General features: G+C 49.5%; 6 protein-coding genes; 4 read left to right on the top strand and 2 right to left on the bottom strand.

Moving 5' to 3' along the window:
* Nucleotides 1–1,077: 1,077 nt before the first annotated feature.
* GSTUM_00010749001 (uncharacterized protein) lies at nt 1,078–3,128 on the bottom strand (the record flags this gene model as incomplete). XM_002841496.2 has 1 exon in its annotated part: nt 1,078–3,128. The coding sequence occupies one exon, from the start codon at nt 3,126–3,128 to the stop codon at nt 1,626–1,628; it is 1,503 nt and encodes a 500-aa protein (XP_002841542.1). The 3' UTR covers nt 1,078–1,625.
* Nucleotides 3,129–7,282: 4,154 nt separating this feature from the next.
* Nucleotides 7,283–8,621, top strand: GSTUM_00010750001 (uncharacterized protein). XM_002841497.2 has 5 exons: nt 7,283–7,622; nt 7,706–7,865; nt 7,946–8,032; nt 8,093–8,185; nt 8,241–8,621. The coding sequence occupies exons 1-5, from the start codon at nt 7,386–7,388 to the stop codon at nt 8,396–8,398; spliced, it is 735 nt and encodes a 244-aa protein (XP_002841543.1). The 5' UTR covers nt 7,283–7,385; the 3' UTR covers nt 8,399–8,621.
* Nucleotides 8,622–9,447: 826 nt separating this feature from the next.
* Nucleotides 9,448–11,171, top strand: GSTUM_00010751001 (uncharacterized protein; the record flags this gene model as incomplete). XM_002841498.2 has 4 exons in its annotated part: nt 9,448–9,685; nt 9,748–10,333; nt 10,392–10,965; nt 11,051–11,171. Exons 1-4 carry the CDS (start codon nt 9,515–9,517, stop codon nt 11,169–11,171), a joined length of 1,452 nt encoding a protein of 483 aa, XP_002841544.1. The 5' UTR covers nt 9,448–9,514.
* Nucleotides 11,172–11,637: 466 nt separating this feature from the next.
* GSTUM_00010752001 (uncharacterized protein) lies at nt 11,638–13,101 on the bottom strand. XM_002841499.2 has 3 exons: nt 12,850–13,101; nt 12,248–12,736; nt 11,638–12,166 (listed from the first exon to the last, which is right to left on the bottom strand). The coding sequence occupies exons 2-3, from the start codon at nt 12,633–12,635 to the stop codon at nt 11,718–11,720; spliced, it is 837 nt and encodes a 278-aa protein (XP_002841545.1). The 5' UTR covers nt 12,636–12,736; nt 12,850–13,101; the 3' UTR covers nt 11,638–11,717.
* A 620-nt stretch (nt 13,102–13,721) lies between these two features.
* On the top strand, nt 13,722–14,242 carry GSTUM_00010753001 (uncharacterized protein). XM_002841500.2 has 1 exon: nt 13,722–14,242. The coding sequence occupies exon 1, from the start codon at nt 13,792–13,794 to the stop codon at nt 13,990–13,992; it is 201 nt and encodes a 66-aa protein (XP_002841546.1). The 5' UTR covers nt 13,722–13,791; the 3' UTR covers nt 13,993–14,242.
* Nucleotides 14,243–14,680: 438 nt separating this feature from the next.
* The window catches only part of GSTUM_00010754001 (uncharacterized protein), a 3,387-nt gene continuing 3,007 nt past the window's right edge, over nt 14,681–15,060 (top strand). The window contains exons 1-2 of the mRNA XM_002841501.2: nt 14,681–14,845; nt 14,962–15,053. Coding sequence (XP_002841547.1) covers nt 15,048–15,053 — 6 coding nt within the window. The 5' untranslated portion in view covers nt 14,681–14,845; nt 14,962–15,047.

Genomic DNA, 15,060 nt, shown 5'->3' on the forward strand with positions numbered 1-15,060 from the left:
TCACGTCAGCTTCCAATCCTCCCCACTCACTAACGTATATCATACTCAACACCTAAATTTCGATCAAGTCGGGGCACACCCAGCACAGTGCATTCCGAGATGCATTGTCCTCTCGGAGGTTAATGAGAAGATAAGTGCAAATCAACTGAGGTGTGATAAGAGCTTCATGAGCACCAGCGCAGATTAAGGGCTCATCATAGCTAGAAAACCTCTAAGGGGCCAATGATCGGGCAGATCGGGTCGGTCCGACGGTGTGATATGGTGATACCCACGAGCGAGATCCCGGATGGCTTGATAGCTCTGTAATCATACTGAGCCAGATAAAGTGATATCGTATGATAAAACTTGATAACTCATCAACCGCAACGAATACAATGATATCGCAATAACCTATTTCGCACATACACCCTCCATCTCCCACCCACACAGCACAACACTACCCTTATAATATATATCAGTACTTATACTATGATAGGACATGACAAAGCAGCAAACAAATAAAACCCACCAAGCCACTAAGTTAGGTCCATAATCCATCACAAGGAATCACTCGCATGACATATCTGCCCATTCCATTGCCAGACCATGACAAAAACTAACCCCCCCCCCCGATAACTCCCCACACACCGTGTTGAGTTCGTTCGTGCCCATGTAATCCATTACTATACTCAACCACAACCGAACCAGCATCCAGCCAGACAGCCAACGATTCTTCACCACAGATGTTAAGACCTTATCACAAAAAAAAAAAACCGAAAACCAGTGGGGAGTGGGTATAACCGTCTCATAATACCAAGAACGAACAAAAATACGGTAGCACAGCACAATGACCTACAAGCACCTCAGTCCATGACTTTCAATTCCTTACTTGATTCGTTCGCTCGCGCTGGCATAACGAGATAGTACCATACCCATCCACCTACACACTACACCTAACAACACAATCGCACAGTACCAATTCAATCATCCCGGTATATCCAACCCAAAACTCTACCGTGAATTCGCCGTAAAACTACCACCCCTGACTGACCAGAACGGGAACAAGAATGAGAACAAAACACAAGGAGATTTGATAGGGGGTGGGTAAGAGCGAGAAAAGCTGAAAGGAAATTGAAAAAAAAATACAAAAAAAGCAAGTATACAAGTTATACAGTATTATACCGGTCAGGTTAAGCCATATACGCCTATCAATACCTGGAGCACCGACAGCAACAAAAAGAGAACCTTGATATAAACAGTAACAATTTCTTACCCTACCCTGCCCTACCATACTCAGGTGGCCTTCCCCCCCCCATCTCATGGCAATAGAGGTATCATATATCCTCACATCGCTCCACCGCACTTTGTCCATAACGGACCGGGCTGAACCAGACCGAGGCTTTGAATAAAAATGAAATAGAAAAGATAAAAAGAAATAGACAAGACATGACTCCCCGGACCCAAACAAACAAAAAAACCGACAAACGGATAGAACAGAAACCCTCAATGAAGAAACAATAAAGCTCACACCAACAATTCAATTCAAGGAGAAAAAAGGTTATGATACGGATTGATACTATAAGCAAGCAAAGCAAAGCAAAGAAACCTCCAAAGCTATCGTTTTACTATTTACTTCACCACCACTACTATAACCCCTCCGCCCTCTCTCCATCCCCGATCGGCAAATCCCTCTTCGGCGGATACCCATGCACCCGAACACGATACAAACACGTGAAATTAGGATGCCCCCAATTATCCACGATCCTAAATGCAACGAAGTGGCTGGTGACGTTGAGCCTGGTGAGGTCGACGGGCAGTTCAAATGTCTGGACCGGTGATCCAGCGGTGTGAATGTCGTACATAAATTCGTGCACACGCACCCACTCTCCGCCGTTGTTACCCGACATCTGCAGCTGCTGCTGTTGTATTTTTTGCGTGTCGCTGTCCTGGCGGAACCACTCGCTGGCGGGCTTGCCTACCGCCTTCTGCAGCTCCTCCTTGCGCTCCGCGGGCACGCGGATCCAGAATTCGATATTCTTCGGCGCGGACGAGATCTCGATGGCTTGCTGCTTGGGCACGTGGTCGATTGTGACGTGCGAGACGTAGATCGGCTTGGCAAGCTTAATGCCAATGTCCCCCGAGCGCTCGGGGAAGGGCCAGCACTCACCCACTTCTGTGGACGGGGTTATGGCCAGTGCTGGTGGCGGCGAAATCCGCGCACCCCGGCCAAAGAGGCGCCAGACGAAGTGGTGGTAGCCCCTGCCGCCCGTCCAGTCGTACGAGGGGGATGTGATGTATGGCCAGATCGAGGCCCCAGTTATGATGGATGCGTAGTCTGGCAGGGTAGTCCAGCGCTCCTTGCCGCCCTGCGAGATGCGCCCACTGGTGCCCCGGCCCCCGCGCGAGTCGGCAAACTCTTGCGCCATGTTTCTGGCCGCCCTGTTTGCGGTTCCGGAGGCTATGGCACTTGCTGCAGCGAGGATGGAGGACGATGCCGAGCTAAAATGTTCCGTGTTTTCTCTCCGGATTCGTCGTTGGAGCTCCTCCAATTGGCTCTCGAATTTTGACTCGAAATCTGGCAAGAAGGTCTCCACCTCCCATTTCTTGTGGTACTTCTCCGCCTCTTCCTGGATCATGGCCATCACAAAAGCCTTGCTTAGAACCACACCACCCGGTTTCCCATTCTTCCCTACACCATCTCCCGCAGAAGCATGCTTTTGGATCAAATCCTTTAGCTTGTCTTCATTCCCCTTCATGAACGCCTCCCAGCTTGGTATCTTCCCAATTCCACTAGGTCCTGTCTTTGCGATCGCATCATTGAAATGCTTGGGGAATATCTTCGAGAATACATCCTGGAGACTGTCCTGGAACTCGTCGGTGAGCTGAACCTTCCCGTTCGGGCCCAAAGTAGCAACCATTTGTTTTGGGAGAGCCTCTTCAAAGGACTGCATAGCTTCATTCCGTGCCTTCTGCAGCGCCCTGAAATCCGACAACTCCCGATCCAATGCCTGTTGCGCCGAGAGGAGACTATCCAAGTTCCTCCTGTTGTCTTCCAACATTGCATCCTGTAGCACCCTGACAGTATCCAACGTACTCGAAAGAGAATCGATCTCATTCCTAATCTTATCTCGATCAGTGGATGATTCCATCTCAGCGCTAGCCAGAGAGTCCTCTAAAACTAATAACTCCTTCTCAAGGACTTGCCGATACTTGGTCTCAAAACTCGAAGCAAGATGTCCGAAATTACCCAGCTCCTTCTCGACAGTGTGGAGGCGATAAACGAGTTCGTCGACATTTTTTGGAGCCTCAGAAGGGGGAATATAAGTGGGGACAGAACCACCCTTCGACCAATCAAGGCCGTAGGAGGTTACGAGGTAGTGAGTAACGGCTGTCGCGAAGAAGCAGGCCAGGACGGTTTTGGCAACCCCGGAGATCGAAACCCCAAGCCATCGTTGCCACAGGAAGTCGGCGAATCCAAAGTAGTTGAAGGGTACCTCATCAGCATCAGCATCACCAGTTCCGCCACCACCACCACCCTTTCCACCTCCATCACCACCACCCTCATCACCTCCGCCACCACCAGGATTCTTTGCGCGTTTTGCCGCCTCCCGCTCCCTCTCTAGCAATTCCCTCTGCTCCTGTCTAGCCAGCCTCGCATTATCGAACTCTTCCTGCAACTTTTCTCTTTCCAACTCCCTTGCCCTCTTACCCGCCAGCGCCCTAGGCGAATCTCCTACCTTCGATTGGATAAATCCCGGGATAACCGTTGGAATTCTACTATCGGCGCCCCTGGCTTTTCTTCCTGCCGGCTTACTGGGGGCTGGGATTGGTCTTCTCCCCGAAGGAGCTCGTTTCCGTGCCACTTCTAGCTCCTCGACCCCAGATTCTTCAGCTTCACCAAAGCCCCTTGCCAAATTCTCAGAGACCTTCCTCCCGAGCATAGGGCCTAAGTCGTCCTCCGAACCGTACGAGCGACTAAAGCCAAGAGTAGTATCGGCTCCGACAGAGGAGCGATCGGAAATTTCTGTTTTCAATATACAAGTCATGTTAGCACGTACGCGAGCCAATTTGCGATAGAGAACGAAAGCGCTTGAGGGTGAGAGAGAGAGAATGCCTCCAGAAGCGAAGGTTGGGGGGCGGACAACTTAAATGTCCAGAATATGTATGTTCCGAAGGGACGGGATGGTGCACGGAGCGAAACTTACCAGACTGTTGCCTTCCATTTGCTAATGGTGGCGGCGGCATAAGGTCTATTGATCTTGCTGTGGGAGGACCTTGACTTAAATCTGATGCAACACTGCGACCTTTCAGCGACCCGAGCCTAACATCATTCATCGTAGCCTGGACCTCAGCGGGACCAAGCTTCCTCCCCGATCTTGTCGTGACCCCTCCCCTCTTCCCCGTTACAGACGTCTGGGCAGTAGTGGTAGTAGTGGCGGTGGTGGTCGGGCCTAACCTTCTGCTATCCTCCTCATCTTGAAACCCCTGTTCATCTTGCTCATCCTGCCCATCTCGCTCACCTTGAGACTGCTCACCAGAAACCTTTTCCCTCTCCCACTCCTCCGCTCTCATTCTAGCCTCTGCCGCATCCTGCTTCTGCTGCAGCGCCACAGCCATGGGCACTTTCGTATCGGCCAATTGAGGAGCTTTAGGCATGTTGCTATGCGGGGAACCGTACGAATAACTACTCTTAGTGGGAATAAAGGGCATGGCCCGTTGATCCCCATCGTTATTTGCCCCCCGACCACCCGACCGCCGACGGTGGGCGGAAGGCGGGGTCGCCGTGAACATCTTTCCTTTAATCATCATCTCCCGTTAGCCTTTTGTAACGCTTCCTTTCGTGAAAGATCCTCTGCCGAGTCCAGTAACTATCGTTGTAGAAGACTACCTTAAGGCGCAAGCGCAAATCGCAGAGTAGGGAAGAGGAGGGAGGAGGAGAGGGGGAAAAAGTGTCCGAATGGAGGCGGTGGAGGAGATAGGAAGCGGGTAGAAGAGTCTACAACGAACCGAAAAAGAAAAAAAATAAGAGTTTCCTTTGTTTTAAAAGGCTATATCAGCAGTAAAAAGGTCAACCGGTGTGAAACCAATGCAGCTATGGGTAAAGTGTTGGAATATAAAGGGCGGGGTGTGGTGAGTTGCGTGACAAAAAGTTGATTCAGCTTCGACGCGTTGTAGGGTTTGATTGAAAGATGGTTTCCTTTGTTCCATAAACAATAGCACAGCACGAGAAGAGAGCCCTAGCGCAGCATTCTTTGGGTGTAGAGGCGATGAAGTGGTGTGTGTGTACGTGTGTTTGTGAAGGCGATGGGGTTGTGATGATGAAAGATGGGGGGGTTGTAGCGTGGGTGGGTGGATGGGTTTAAGTCGCGATGGGAACAGACAACCGGGAAAAAAAGAAAAAAAGGATCGGTTGAACAGGCCAGGGTTGGAGAGATGGACTGGACGGATTGATCGAGATGTACTCTCTTGTATTGGGCGGTGATTTATTACTTCTTGTTACTATCACTTTTTCAAGGGGGAGGGGGAAGCATCGCAATTGGAGATGATCTTTGATGTTTCGTTTCGCCCCTCTTCGTTGTTCGTTTTTGCAGAAAGTTCGGTCCAGGCTAACCAGCTAATCACGGGCCGACGTGGAAAGTTAGGATTGTCTCACTCGTTGTCCGTTTTTCCCAATCTGGACCGATTCGTTGTCCGCACCACACGATCAGACTCTCTAAACCTTTAATGGTGCCCCTGCCAACGAGATGCTCCCTAGTTGGGGAAAGCCGAGATGCTTTTTGGCGGTGATACAGCCTTGGTTCACGACAAAGGAACCATTAACTCGAGTACTCGTACAGTACTCGTACCGTCCAGTATGCCAGATCGAATTACCCGAGTGGTTGGTAATGCTCTTTTTTTCCTTTTCCCCCTCCCTCTTACCGTGTACTGTACCATCTTTATCCAAGCTCCCACCGTCCCGAGTCCTCTCTCTATTCGATCCATTGATACAACGCCACTATCGAATCACCCCTATGGAAACGTTGTTGCACGAGTACCGGTATGATCCACGGCAAAATCACCGAAACCGGGGAAATAATGTCTTTGTTATTTTTACTGGTCCGCTCAGCAGAGCATGGTCTACCGGTAACCGTTCCTCAGAGTCGGGCCCGGGGAATCAACTCACTTCAAATTGAATGTCCTACCGGTACCGTTGTGTCTCGCCCACCATGTGATGCTATCTTTCTCTATGCTAAAACAGCAATGACAAAACACACATAAGCGATGAAACCCAGCCCCGCTTCCCACCGGCGCGGGGTTGGCGTCTCGCTCTCAAGTTCTACTCCAGGATGACAAAAATAATCGGGAAACAGGACGGAAATACCCCATATTATATGAGTGTTATTCACTGTTTCTTGGGCCGTGACTTCACCCTTTGAAAGGCAAGAGATGGCCAGAAAACAGGGGTGCTTCTAGCCTCGCTCCCTGGCGCCGCCGGAAACAAGCCCGGCATAAGGCTCCCAGGGAGGTACTGTAGAATACTGTATTCAGACAACCACACCGTACAACGGCTCCTCTCACACGGTTATGGCTCAATCATCAACTACGATACTTTTGGGGGCTGCACAGCGAAGCTGGTAAAAACAGATCCTAAGTATCCTAGGTTAGGTAGCTTTCGGTTGATATTTGAAGCGGGATTGAGAGTCGAATCCTGGTTTGGGGGTTGAGCTTATGTATCTAAAAACACCAAGATCGTTCCAGGAGATGTATGATATGATATGATATCATAAGGATCAGATGGAGCAGTGCTGCAGAAATAGATTTTGCTGAATTTTCATGATAATAATAATATTATTATTATGACAGTCTTGGAAACACAAACCTATAACCTATTCTGCATTTGTAAATAATATTATATTATCATAAAAATTTCTTACTGACGGCATGAGAGCCTGGGTTCAGAGAATTTCGTATCTCCATTCCTCTTTCGAACTCCAATTCAACAGACAAATACTTATTTTAATTTTTTGTATTTAATTTCTATTCTCATCTCTATTGGGAGCAGCCCTTAAACTTCTACGGCTAATTGGTTGCTCAAAAAATTGCCCACAAAATTAATAAAGTATCATAAAAAATTTATTATTAATAAAAAAAAGAAAGCATGCCACAAAAATTCTTATCTGATTATTCATTGATCTTACCCTTTCTTAACATTAGTAGATAAGATAATAACAAATTAGTTATCGTGCTAGTATCGCACTATTCGAGTATCGTACGGTAGTATCGCTTACCCAGCACAAATCCCCCACCACCCGCCATTGGTTCTCCCGTCGCCGGCACCCTCCGTATCATACCTGGATATCCTCATCTCCACCCCACCTCAGGTAAATGCCGTCAACGCAAACCCCCACCCTTCCCCAAAAAACACGATGATGACCAATTCCCTCTCCAAAAAACTGGTATTGGTAACCGGCGCCTCACGGGGTATCGGCCTCTCAATATCCCAAAAATTCGCCCACACCGGCGCAAACCTAATCCTAATATCCCGCACCAAGTCCCACCTGGACGCCGCCCTATCTACATTACCGCCCGGAGGCGAGCACCAGTGTATCGCTGGTGACGTTGGGGATCCAGAGCTTTGGGAGGAGGTTCGGGGAGGATGTGGGGTATGCTTGCTCCCCCGACTAGCAATGATGGTAGTGAGGAGGAGGGGGGAGGGCGAGAGCTGATGGCGGTGGGAGTATGGTAGAAGAAGCTAGATGTCCTTGTGAACGCTGCCGGAATCACGCATTACAGTCTCCTGATGGCGACAAAATCGGAGACGATACAGGAAGTTATCAGGACTAATTTGGTGGGATCGGTGTTAGGGTGTAGGGCTGTGCTGAAGGGTATGATTCGGGCTCGGAGTGGTTTGTCTATCCGCTCTACTAGTAGGGATGGTTATGCTTGGTGGGGCTAATATGTTTTTTTGGTGATGATCTGGAAAAAGGCTGTATAATTAATATTTCGTCGGTACTTGGGATTAAAGCTGGCATGGGATCCGTAGCTTACGCTGCCAGTAAGGCCGGTGTTATTGGTAACCCCCTTTCCTCCCTCCCCTTCATTCCAAACCCTCGGCTCACCGCGCCGAAACCAGGATTAACAAGATCACTAGCAGCCGAAGTTGGAAGCAGTGGGGTAAGAGTTAATGCAATTCTTCCGGGGTATATCGACACGGATATGACGGGTGGTTAGCCCCCCTCCACCACACTAATTAGTAACGAGTGCTATGCTAACAACAGTAGGCATGGCAGAAGGAGCACGAAGGGATGCGCTCGAGTTCACGCCGGTGAAGAGGATGGGCACGGTAGAAGAAGTCGCAGACGCAGCAATGTTTCTGGTGCTGAATGAATTTGCGAATGGGAGCCAGGTTGTGCTCGATGGGGGGCTTTCGGCTACGTAGTTTGGAGGTTTTTATAGACTATATCACACATAAAAGTTCCAGACTGCCGCTAGCATGTAACCCCAAGTTTGGAAAATACTCGAATGGTAAGCCCTGTCAGCTATGGGGGGTTGTTCTCGATGAAAACAATAGAGCTCCTCCACTTGGTCGCGGGAGACAGTGTATCATATCAGCAACCAAATGTTTTTCGTTGTTGATCTCCTGACCAGTTCACAAAATTACCGTACTCGTACAGCACCCCGCCTGCCGAAGTATCCATAAACCGAGTGATAAAGCGTGAACTGTCGGACCAAGGCCCCCCCTACGATATCACTTGCCCGAATCACAAGAACCCTAGTAACTTCCCAACCTTTAAACTCCACGCCGATCACTGGCTCATCCCAATTTCGCAGTAATTCATGTGCATGAAATCGGAACCAAGCTCGCCATAATTCCCCAACCTCACCCTTCCTCCCTCATTCCGTGGAGCCCGGTTTGTTACGGATATCCGGTGAGCACGGATGGTAAGTAGATGCTAACGCTCGTGCCGGGATTGCAGCGGCGAAAGTGAGGCCAAGGATTTATCGGGGAGCTCTGGACGTAGATGAGTAGGATGAACAGGAGTGTTCAAGGTGGGGGGATAGAAGAATATGGATATAATGTAGTCACCTTGCATACCACAGGAAAATAGCTCCTGATACGAAGTGGACATTGATAGGTTATCCTACCGTAGTATCATATTCGATTGTACGGGTAGTGTGAATCCTAGGAATGGTAGATAAACCCTCAGTGAACTGGGGGCCCATCGTATCATACTTGTGAGAAATCCAGGGGCAGGAAGGGGTCCTGAGCCGCAAGTGCTGTATGATAATATGATAAGCCGTTCCCGGACCCAACAGCAGCAGTTAATCCTCCCGCACTAACCCCCACACCCCCAACCCTCAGGGCACTGACTGCCATGCCAAGCCCAAATAAGGTTTTAAGCCTCATCCTGTCAACACAACCCAGCATTCGATTACCGGCAACAACGGTGATCAACCTCACACCTAACCCCATTTCGCCTTATTATTATCACCGCTGCCTGCTTCAAACAAACAAACGCAGGACCAAGACCAAGTGAATTACCATATTTGAAGAATGTCGGTCCCAGGCCTCCAACTCTCGGAACTCCCGATCGGTCAGCCATTCTCAAACTTCACGGCGCAAGACTCCACTCCGGCGGAACCGCTCTCGGAGCAGACGTATGAGATAGCAAAATTCCGGGAATGGCGGTTTGAGGTTGCGTTTGGCGCTACTGTTGAAGTGAAGGTATCTCCCCGGCCTCGCTTCCAAGGTGGAATGAAGAGAGGAGAAACTGATGAGAAACTTAGCTCTTAAAGGGAAGCGCCGAGATCTTCGGCACAGAGCTCCCGATCGGCCACAAATTCACCTTCACAGGAATCAAATCTGCGATTTTCACCTGGCAAGGCTGCGCCCTTGAGGTCCGCGGTAGTCCCAGTGTCGAGTACACCAGCGAGGAAACGCCCATGACTACATACACCAATCTGCACTTTGCCCTGGAGAAGCAGCGCGGGATGGCGGACGAGTCACCGACGGCGCAGGGGCCGAGAGTGATGATCATCGGGCCGGAGAACGCGGGGAAGACCTCGCTCGTGAAGATCTTGACGGCGTACGCTGTCAGGCAGGGGCGGAAGCCGGCCGTTGTGAACCTGGACCCGAAGGAAGGGGTGTTGAGTCTACCAGGGACATTGAGCGCCACGAGCTTTAGCACGATAATGGACGTCGAGGAGGGGTTCGGGAGTAGTCCTACTAGCGGACCGAGTCCCGTGCCTGTGAAATTGCCATTGGTGTACTATTACGGTCTGGAGACACCGGAGGGGAATGCAAAGCTATATAAGGCGCTAGTATCGAGAATGGCAGTAGCCGTATCCTCGAGGCTTTCAGAAGATGACCAAAGTACACGCCCCTTCTTCCCCCCCCCTCCGCGGACAAGGCTAACACAAAACGCCCCAAGACCGCTCCTCAGGCATAATAATCGACACCCCCGGTACCATCAGCCAAACCCCCGCCGGCTACGATCTCCTGCACCATGCCATCACCGAATTCTCCATCACGACTCTGGTGGTCCTCGGCAGCGAGCGGCTGTACAGCGACATGCTCCGGCGCTTCGAGGACCGCCCAAACCACCAGCACCAGCCGCCCCCAATCTCCATAATCAAACTCAGCAAGTCCGGCGGCTGCGTCGACCGCGATGACGCCTTCCTCCGCGCTTCCCGCGAGCGTTCCATCCGCGAGTACTTCTTCGGCGAGCCGAAGAAGCGCACGCTGAGTCCATACACCATGACCGTCGGTTTCGATGATTTGAACATCTGGCGCGTGAGCGAGGCGAGCACGCTCAATGCTAGCTTGCTGCCTATCGGCCATGACGACGATGAGGAGGATGGGGGTGGGGGTGGGGGGCAGGCATTGTTGGTCCAAGCGGAGTGCTCGATGCTGTTGCAGCATTCGGTCGCCGCGGTTTTGCATGCGGAGGTTGGGGATGAGGCGCATGTTTTGGCGGAGAGCTCGGTGATGGGGTTTGTTTACATGTGGGTTTTCTTTCCTTTCCTCTTCGTATTTTCCCGGTGGTGGTGGGATCGCGAGATATACTAACCATGACGATCGGCCGAATAGTGCATCCGTCGATGAACAAAAGCGATACATGAAAATCCTCGCTCCGATGCCCGGAAGACTGCCGCCAAAGCCGTTAGTCGTCTCGTCTTTCCCGGAACCTACTTTCAGTCTCGTTGGATGAAGAGAAAAATAATAATATAGAATATATATAAAAGCTTATGTTCCGTAATTAATGGTCATGTTACATCAGTACTGCAGTAATCCGAAACCTTTTCGTGTCATCCAATACCGTACACCAAATTCCTTCCTGGCGAAAAAGCGTTATATTATAGCTGATAGAAATGCCCATGAAAGAGCACCGTACCCAAACACAATGACGACGACGATGGCCTGTCACATCTTTTTATGATACACGGATGTACAAAGGAAAAAAACGATAACAGCTCGCAAGTAAAAGAACCAAATACACTACGCCTCTATGCCGTATCCGTAACCATTCTAGAAGCCTAATCACAAACCCCTACTTAGTTACTAGATCTGAGGATAGAAGGCTTGGAAGGAAGAGAAATGAAAAAAACAAACAAGGGAAATCGTGTTGCAAACCCTCCTTTGCAGAAAACCGGTCGTAAAAAGTGAAACAAGAAGTGAAAAAGGGAGAAGAAAAAAGGGCCAGATTTTCCCACCCCCAGGCCCTGGGTATCAAAACCGCCCATGACCTTGGAGGAAGTCATAGAAAGTACTCCACAACCGCTCCCGTATCCTGCTGTTGCGCAGCAGCGTCTCTATGCTCGCTATTCTCCGGTGCGGCCTCGAAAACATTATAATAGCGTGGTCCGTGGTAATCCACTTCGAGGACGCTGGCCAAGTTACCGCACCGGTAACAATAATTTGGTGCACTCCATACAGTAGATAATAGGCCATCAAATAGGAGTTGATACCCCTCCTGACATAGCTGATGAGCTCGGAGTATGTGGGATTGATTGTTCACTTCGAGGAACTTCTTGACGACTTGGGCACCAAAAGTGTATCCTGCACCTCTGGGTGATAACGAGAACTCGTCGCGATCAGGATCTGGGTCAGACCAGACTAGATCTGCCATGGGGCCTTCGTGGGGGATCTCTCGGAAGCGGTCAATGACCTTGATCTGATCGATTGAATGGATCGAGGGGGAGAGTCCTAGAAAAGGAAAAGAAAAACAATCAGACTACCCATAGCGGTTTTGTAGATAAGTGATCGCGATTGGTGGTGGCGGCAAACCTCCATGAACGCAGAATATATCATTATTAATCACGACACTCAAGGTGAGGAAATCGAACATGTCCGTAAAGTGACGCCAAACATTCGGACTCTCGTACTTTCTCGAGCACTCTGTATAAAACCCGTAGCTCTGCGTAACCCCCCTACTCTCATGATTACCCCTGATCAGGTAAACCCTCGAGGGCCACCGAAGCTTCAGACACACCAGTAACGAGATGGTCTCTACGGAGAATAAGCCACGATCCACGTAATCGCCAAGAAACAGGTAGTTTGTGTCCGGGCAGTAGCCGGCAATTTTGAAGATCTCTAGCATGTCGAAGAACTGTCCGTGAATGTCTCCGACAACGGTTACGGGGGCCATGATCTGTACAACGTTGGACTCGCTCATGAGTTGCTCCTTGAGTTTATTGCATATCGCCTCGATGACGGATTCCGCCAAGAGCTCTTTCTTATAGAGCCTTTCGATGCATTCATCCAAGTCGACGGAGGCTGTAAGGGGGTAACGCAATCGAGTGCGTTAGTTAGTTGGAAAATGTTCCGATGGCATAGTAGGGGGAGAGGGAGGGGGGAAGGTAAGAAGCTTTGAGGAGCGAAGTAGGTACCGGGTAGTCCAAGCATGTCCGGCTGGGACCCTTTATAATGGTGCGGGAGGAGGCAGGAGCAAGGTAGGTGGATAGATTAGTTGTCAAAAATAGTGGGAATCAGTTTGAGAGCTAGGAGGTGGAGGCGGGCTGATGGAGGAGATGGTGGTAAAGATGACTGGATTGGCGGGGGAGCGCATGGTTATCGATGGGGTGGGTTTTCAACGAATTCGATGAGCATCAGAATTGATACATTGGCCGTGCATTTATCAGTGATCATCAACCGACCATGGATAAATATTTGGGGAATGCCATTTTCATTTACCCAAGCACCTCTTGCTATATACCTGGTATTCGCTGTATCAAATTTGGAATCTCGCCACTGTTACCATGATACTAACTCTAAAGCATCTTCAACATTTTGTAAGTTATTACAGGAATGTTAACTATAGAGCACGGTAGAAATTATTTTCACCGCTGTATAATATCTCCAGTCACCGTGTGATATGACTGGTGTTGATTATTTCCATATACAGCAATGGAGTGGCCAAGAGACACTGCTGGTTGGCAGCTGTTGCCACTTGCACTTGCACCTGCTTCCCTGCGAGGCCGACACCGTGCTGTAACACTGTAGCTGCGAGGCTTCGTCTGTTGTTGCTGAATGTTGTTTGCTGCTGCTTTCTTCATGCTAGTGTCACATAAATGATGATTGATTCGAGTCGTGGCCTGCCTTTGTCTGCCTCTATTTGAGCACTGGCGGGTTGCAACTGCGAAAATGCATCCTTCTCCTCCTCCTTGCTCTTCTCCTTCCTTCCGAGTTTTCTCCTGCTCCTCCTCCTCTCCTATTTCTCCCCTCCACCTTCTTCCCCTCACCCACTTCCTCTTTCTCTCCTGCCAGCGCATACGTACTTGTTATCACAGAAATAAGGCTCCAATATCTTCATCCCTCAACTCTCAAACTGAATGGTTACAGCTATTCCTTCCATGATTATGTTGATTTGTCTTGTCTTACAACCATCAAATTTACTACAGATATCGATAAAGATACGCTGCTCTACCATCTCTTTAAGGTCGACAGTTCCATGGGGAAATGCTTTTCCCAAAATATCCTGTCCTTTCGCTAGTGTTTATCCGCAAGGCTCAAAGGTGTTCCTGTCATTATGATTGCTGCTGAGACGATGATTTGATCGGTCTACTACTCCCCCCCCCTGTTCTACCGCTACTGTTTAGGGGCGCTTCCCTCTTCCTCTTCATTATTTTCATTATTTTTCTTTGCTGCTGGGTATCATAAAATTCCACAATGTCTGTTTAGTGTTTGTTTTTCTTCTGTTCCCAATCTTGTTCACTATCCCTCTGGCCTTATTGGTTGTGATCCTTATCCAGCCATCCAATATCAATCATCTTATTTACTGTGCACTCACTCATCTCCCACTGTTATTATTACCCTGACGTATTCTCGACTCCCTCCCACCTTGAATATGGCATGCAGCAAGCAGAAAAGATTTGAAAACTGCTGTTGGCACTGAGTAGCCAAAAAAGAAAAAAAGAAAAGAAAAGAAAAGAAAAGCACCCTTGCAAGAAGAAAAGCCCTCTCAAATCCCGTTGCACCTCCAAGCCCTCGTGCTGTTTTAAGCCATTTCATATTTGAGTTTCCGAGATTCTTCGGGGCTTTGGTATATCCTGATCGCCCGATAGACTGAGTGGAGTATCGGTGGGATCAAAAAGAGGAGTCGGAGGAGGAGTTAGAAAAGCTGAGAGCCTGGGTTTTCCCGGTCTTGGCGCAAAGCTTAACGCGACTTCCCCCCAAAGTTCTTCCTGAGCCATCTCTTTGCTTCATCTGCTCTGTCCGCCAGGTGCTCGCCAGGTCTTCGTCACTTACTCTAGGTTCCTCTTTGGAGAGCCCCACGGCTTTCACAGCTGCGATCGTTCACTTGTATTATGGACCTGACCACGCCCTTTGATCGAACCTGAGCTTCTGACCCGCTCCCCTCTCGTGCGTTTCAGACGCTTTTCTCGGGTACTATTAATCGTTCCTTGTTCCCTTCCATCGTTTCCTATCATCTTTCTCCCCAACCCTCTACGCCATGTTATAACCCCTTCACCCGGAATTAGCGCTAACTATTCGGCCCCCAGGTGGTCCCGCCCGAGACTCTGATTGTTTCTTTCTTCATCCTCTATTCCAATTACAGAATCGGGTATCATCTCTGGAAGTTTTCAGGATGAACGTACCAC

This window comes from Tuber melanosporum, assembly GCF_000151645.1.
Source record: "Tuber melanosporum whole genome shotgun sequence assembly, scaffold_74, strain Mel28".
NCBI lineage: Eukaryota > Fungi > Ascomycota > Pezizomycetes > Pezizales > Tuberaceae > Tuber > Tuber melanosporum.

What these genes read in the sequence shown, in the direction of transcription:
- GSTUM_00010753001 (XM_002841500.2), top strand. Translation starts at nt 13,792, where the DNA reads ATGGTTACAGCTATTCCTTCCATGATTATGTTGATTTGTCTTGTCTTA.
- GSTUM_00010750001 (XM_002841497.2), top strand. Translation starts at nt 7,386, where the DNA reads ATGATGACCAATTCCCTCTCCAAAAAACTGGTATTGGTAACCGGCGCC. An exon ending in AGGTTCGGGGAGGATGTGGG is followed by an intron (nt 7,623 to 7,705) that starts GTATGCTTGCTC and finishes GGAGTATGGTAG; the next exon opens with AAGAAGCTAGATGTCCTTGT. An exon ending in TATGATTCGGGCTCGGAGTG is followed by an intron (nt 7,866 to 7,945) that starts GTTTGTCTATCC and finishes ATCTGGAAAAAG; the next exon opens with GCTGTATAATTAATATTTCG.
- GSTUM_00010752001 (XM_002841499.2), bottom strand. Translation starts at nt 12,635, where the DNA reads ATGAGCGAGTCCAACGTTGTACAGATCATGGCCCCCGTAACCGTTGTC. An exon ending in TATATTCTGCGTTCATGGAG is followed by an intron (nt 12,167 to 12,247) that starts GTTTGCCGCCAC and finishes TTCCTTTTCTAG; the next exon opens with GACTCTCCCCCTCGATCCAT.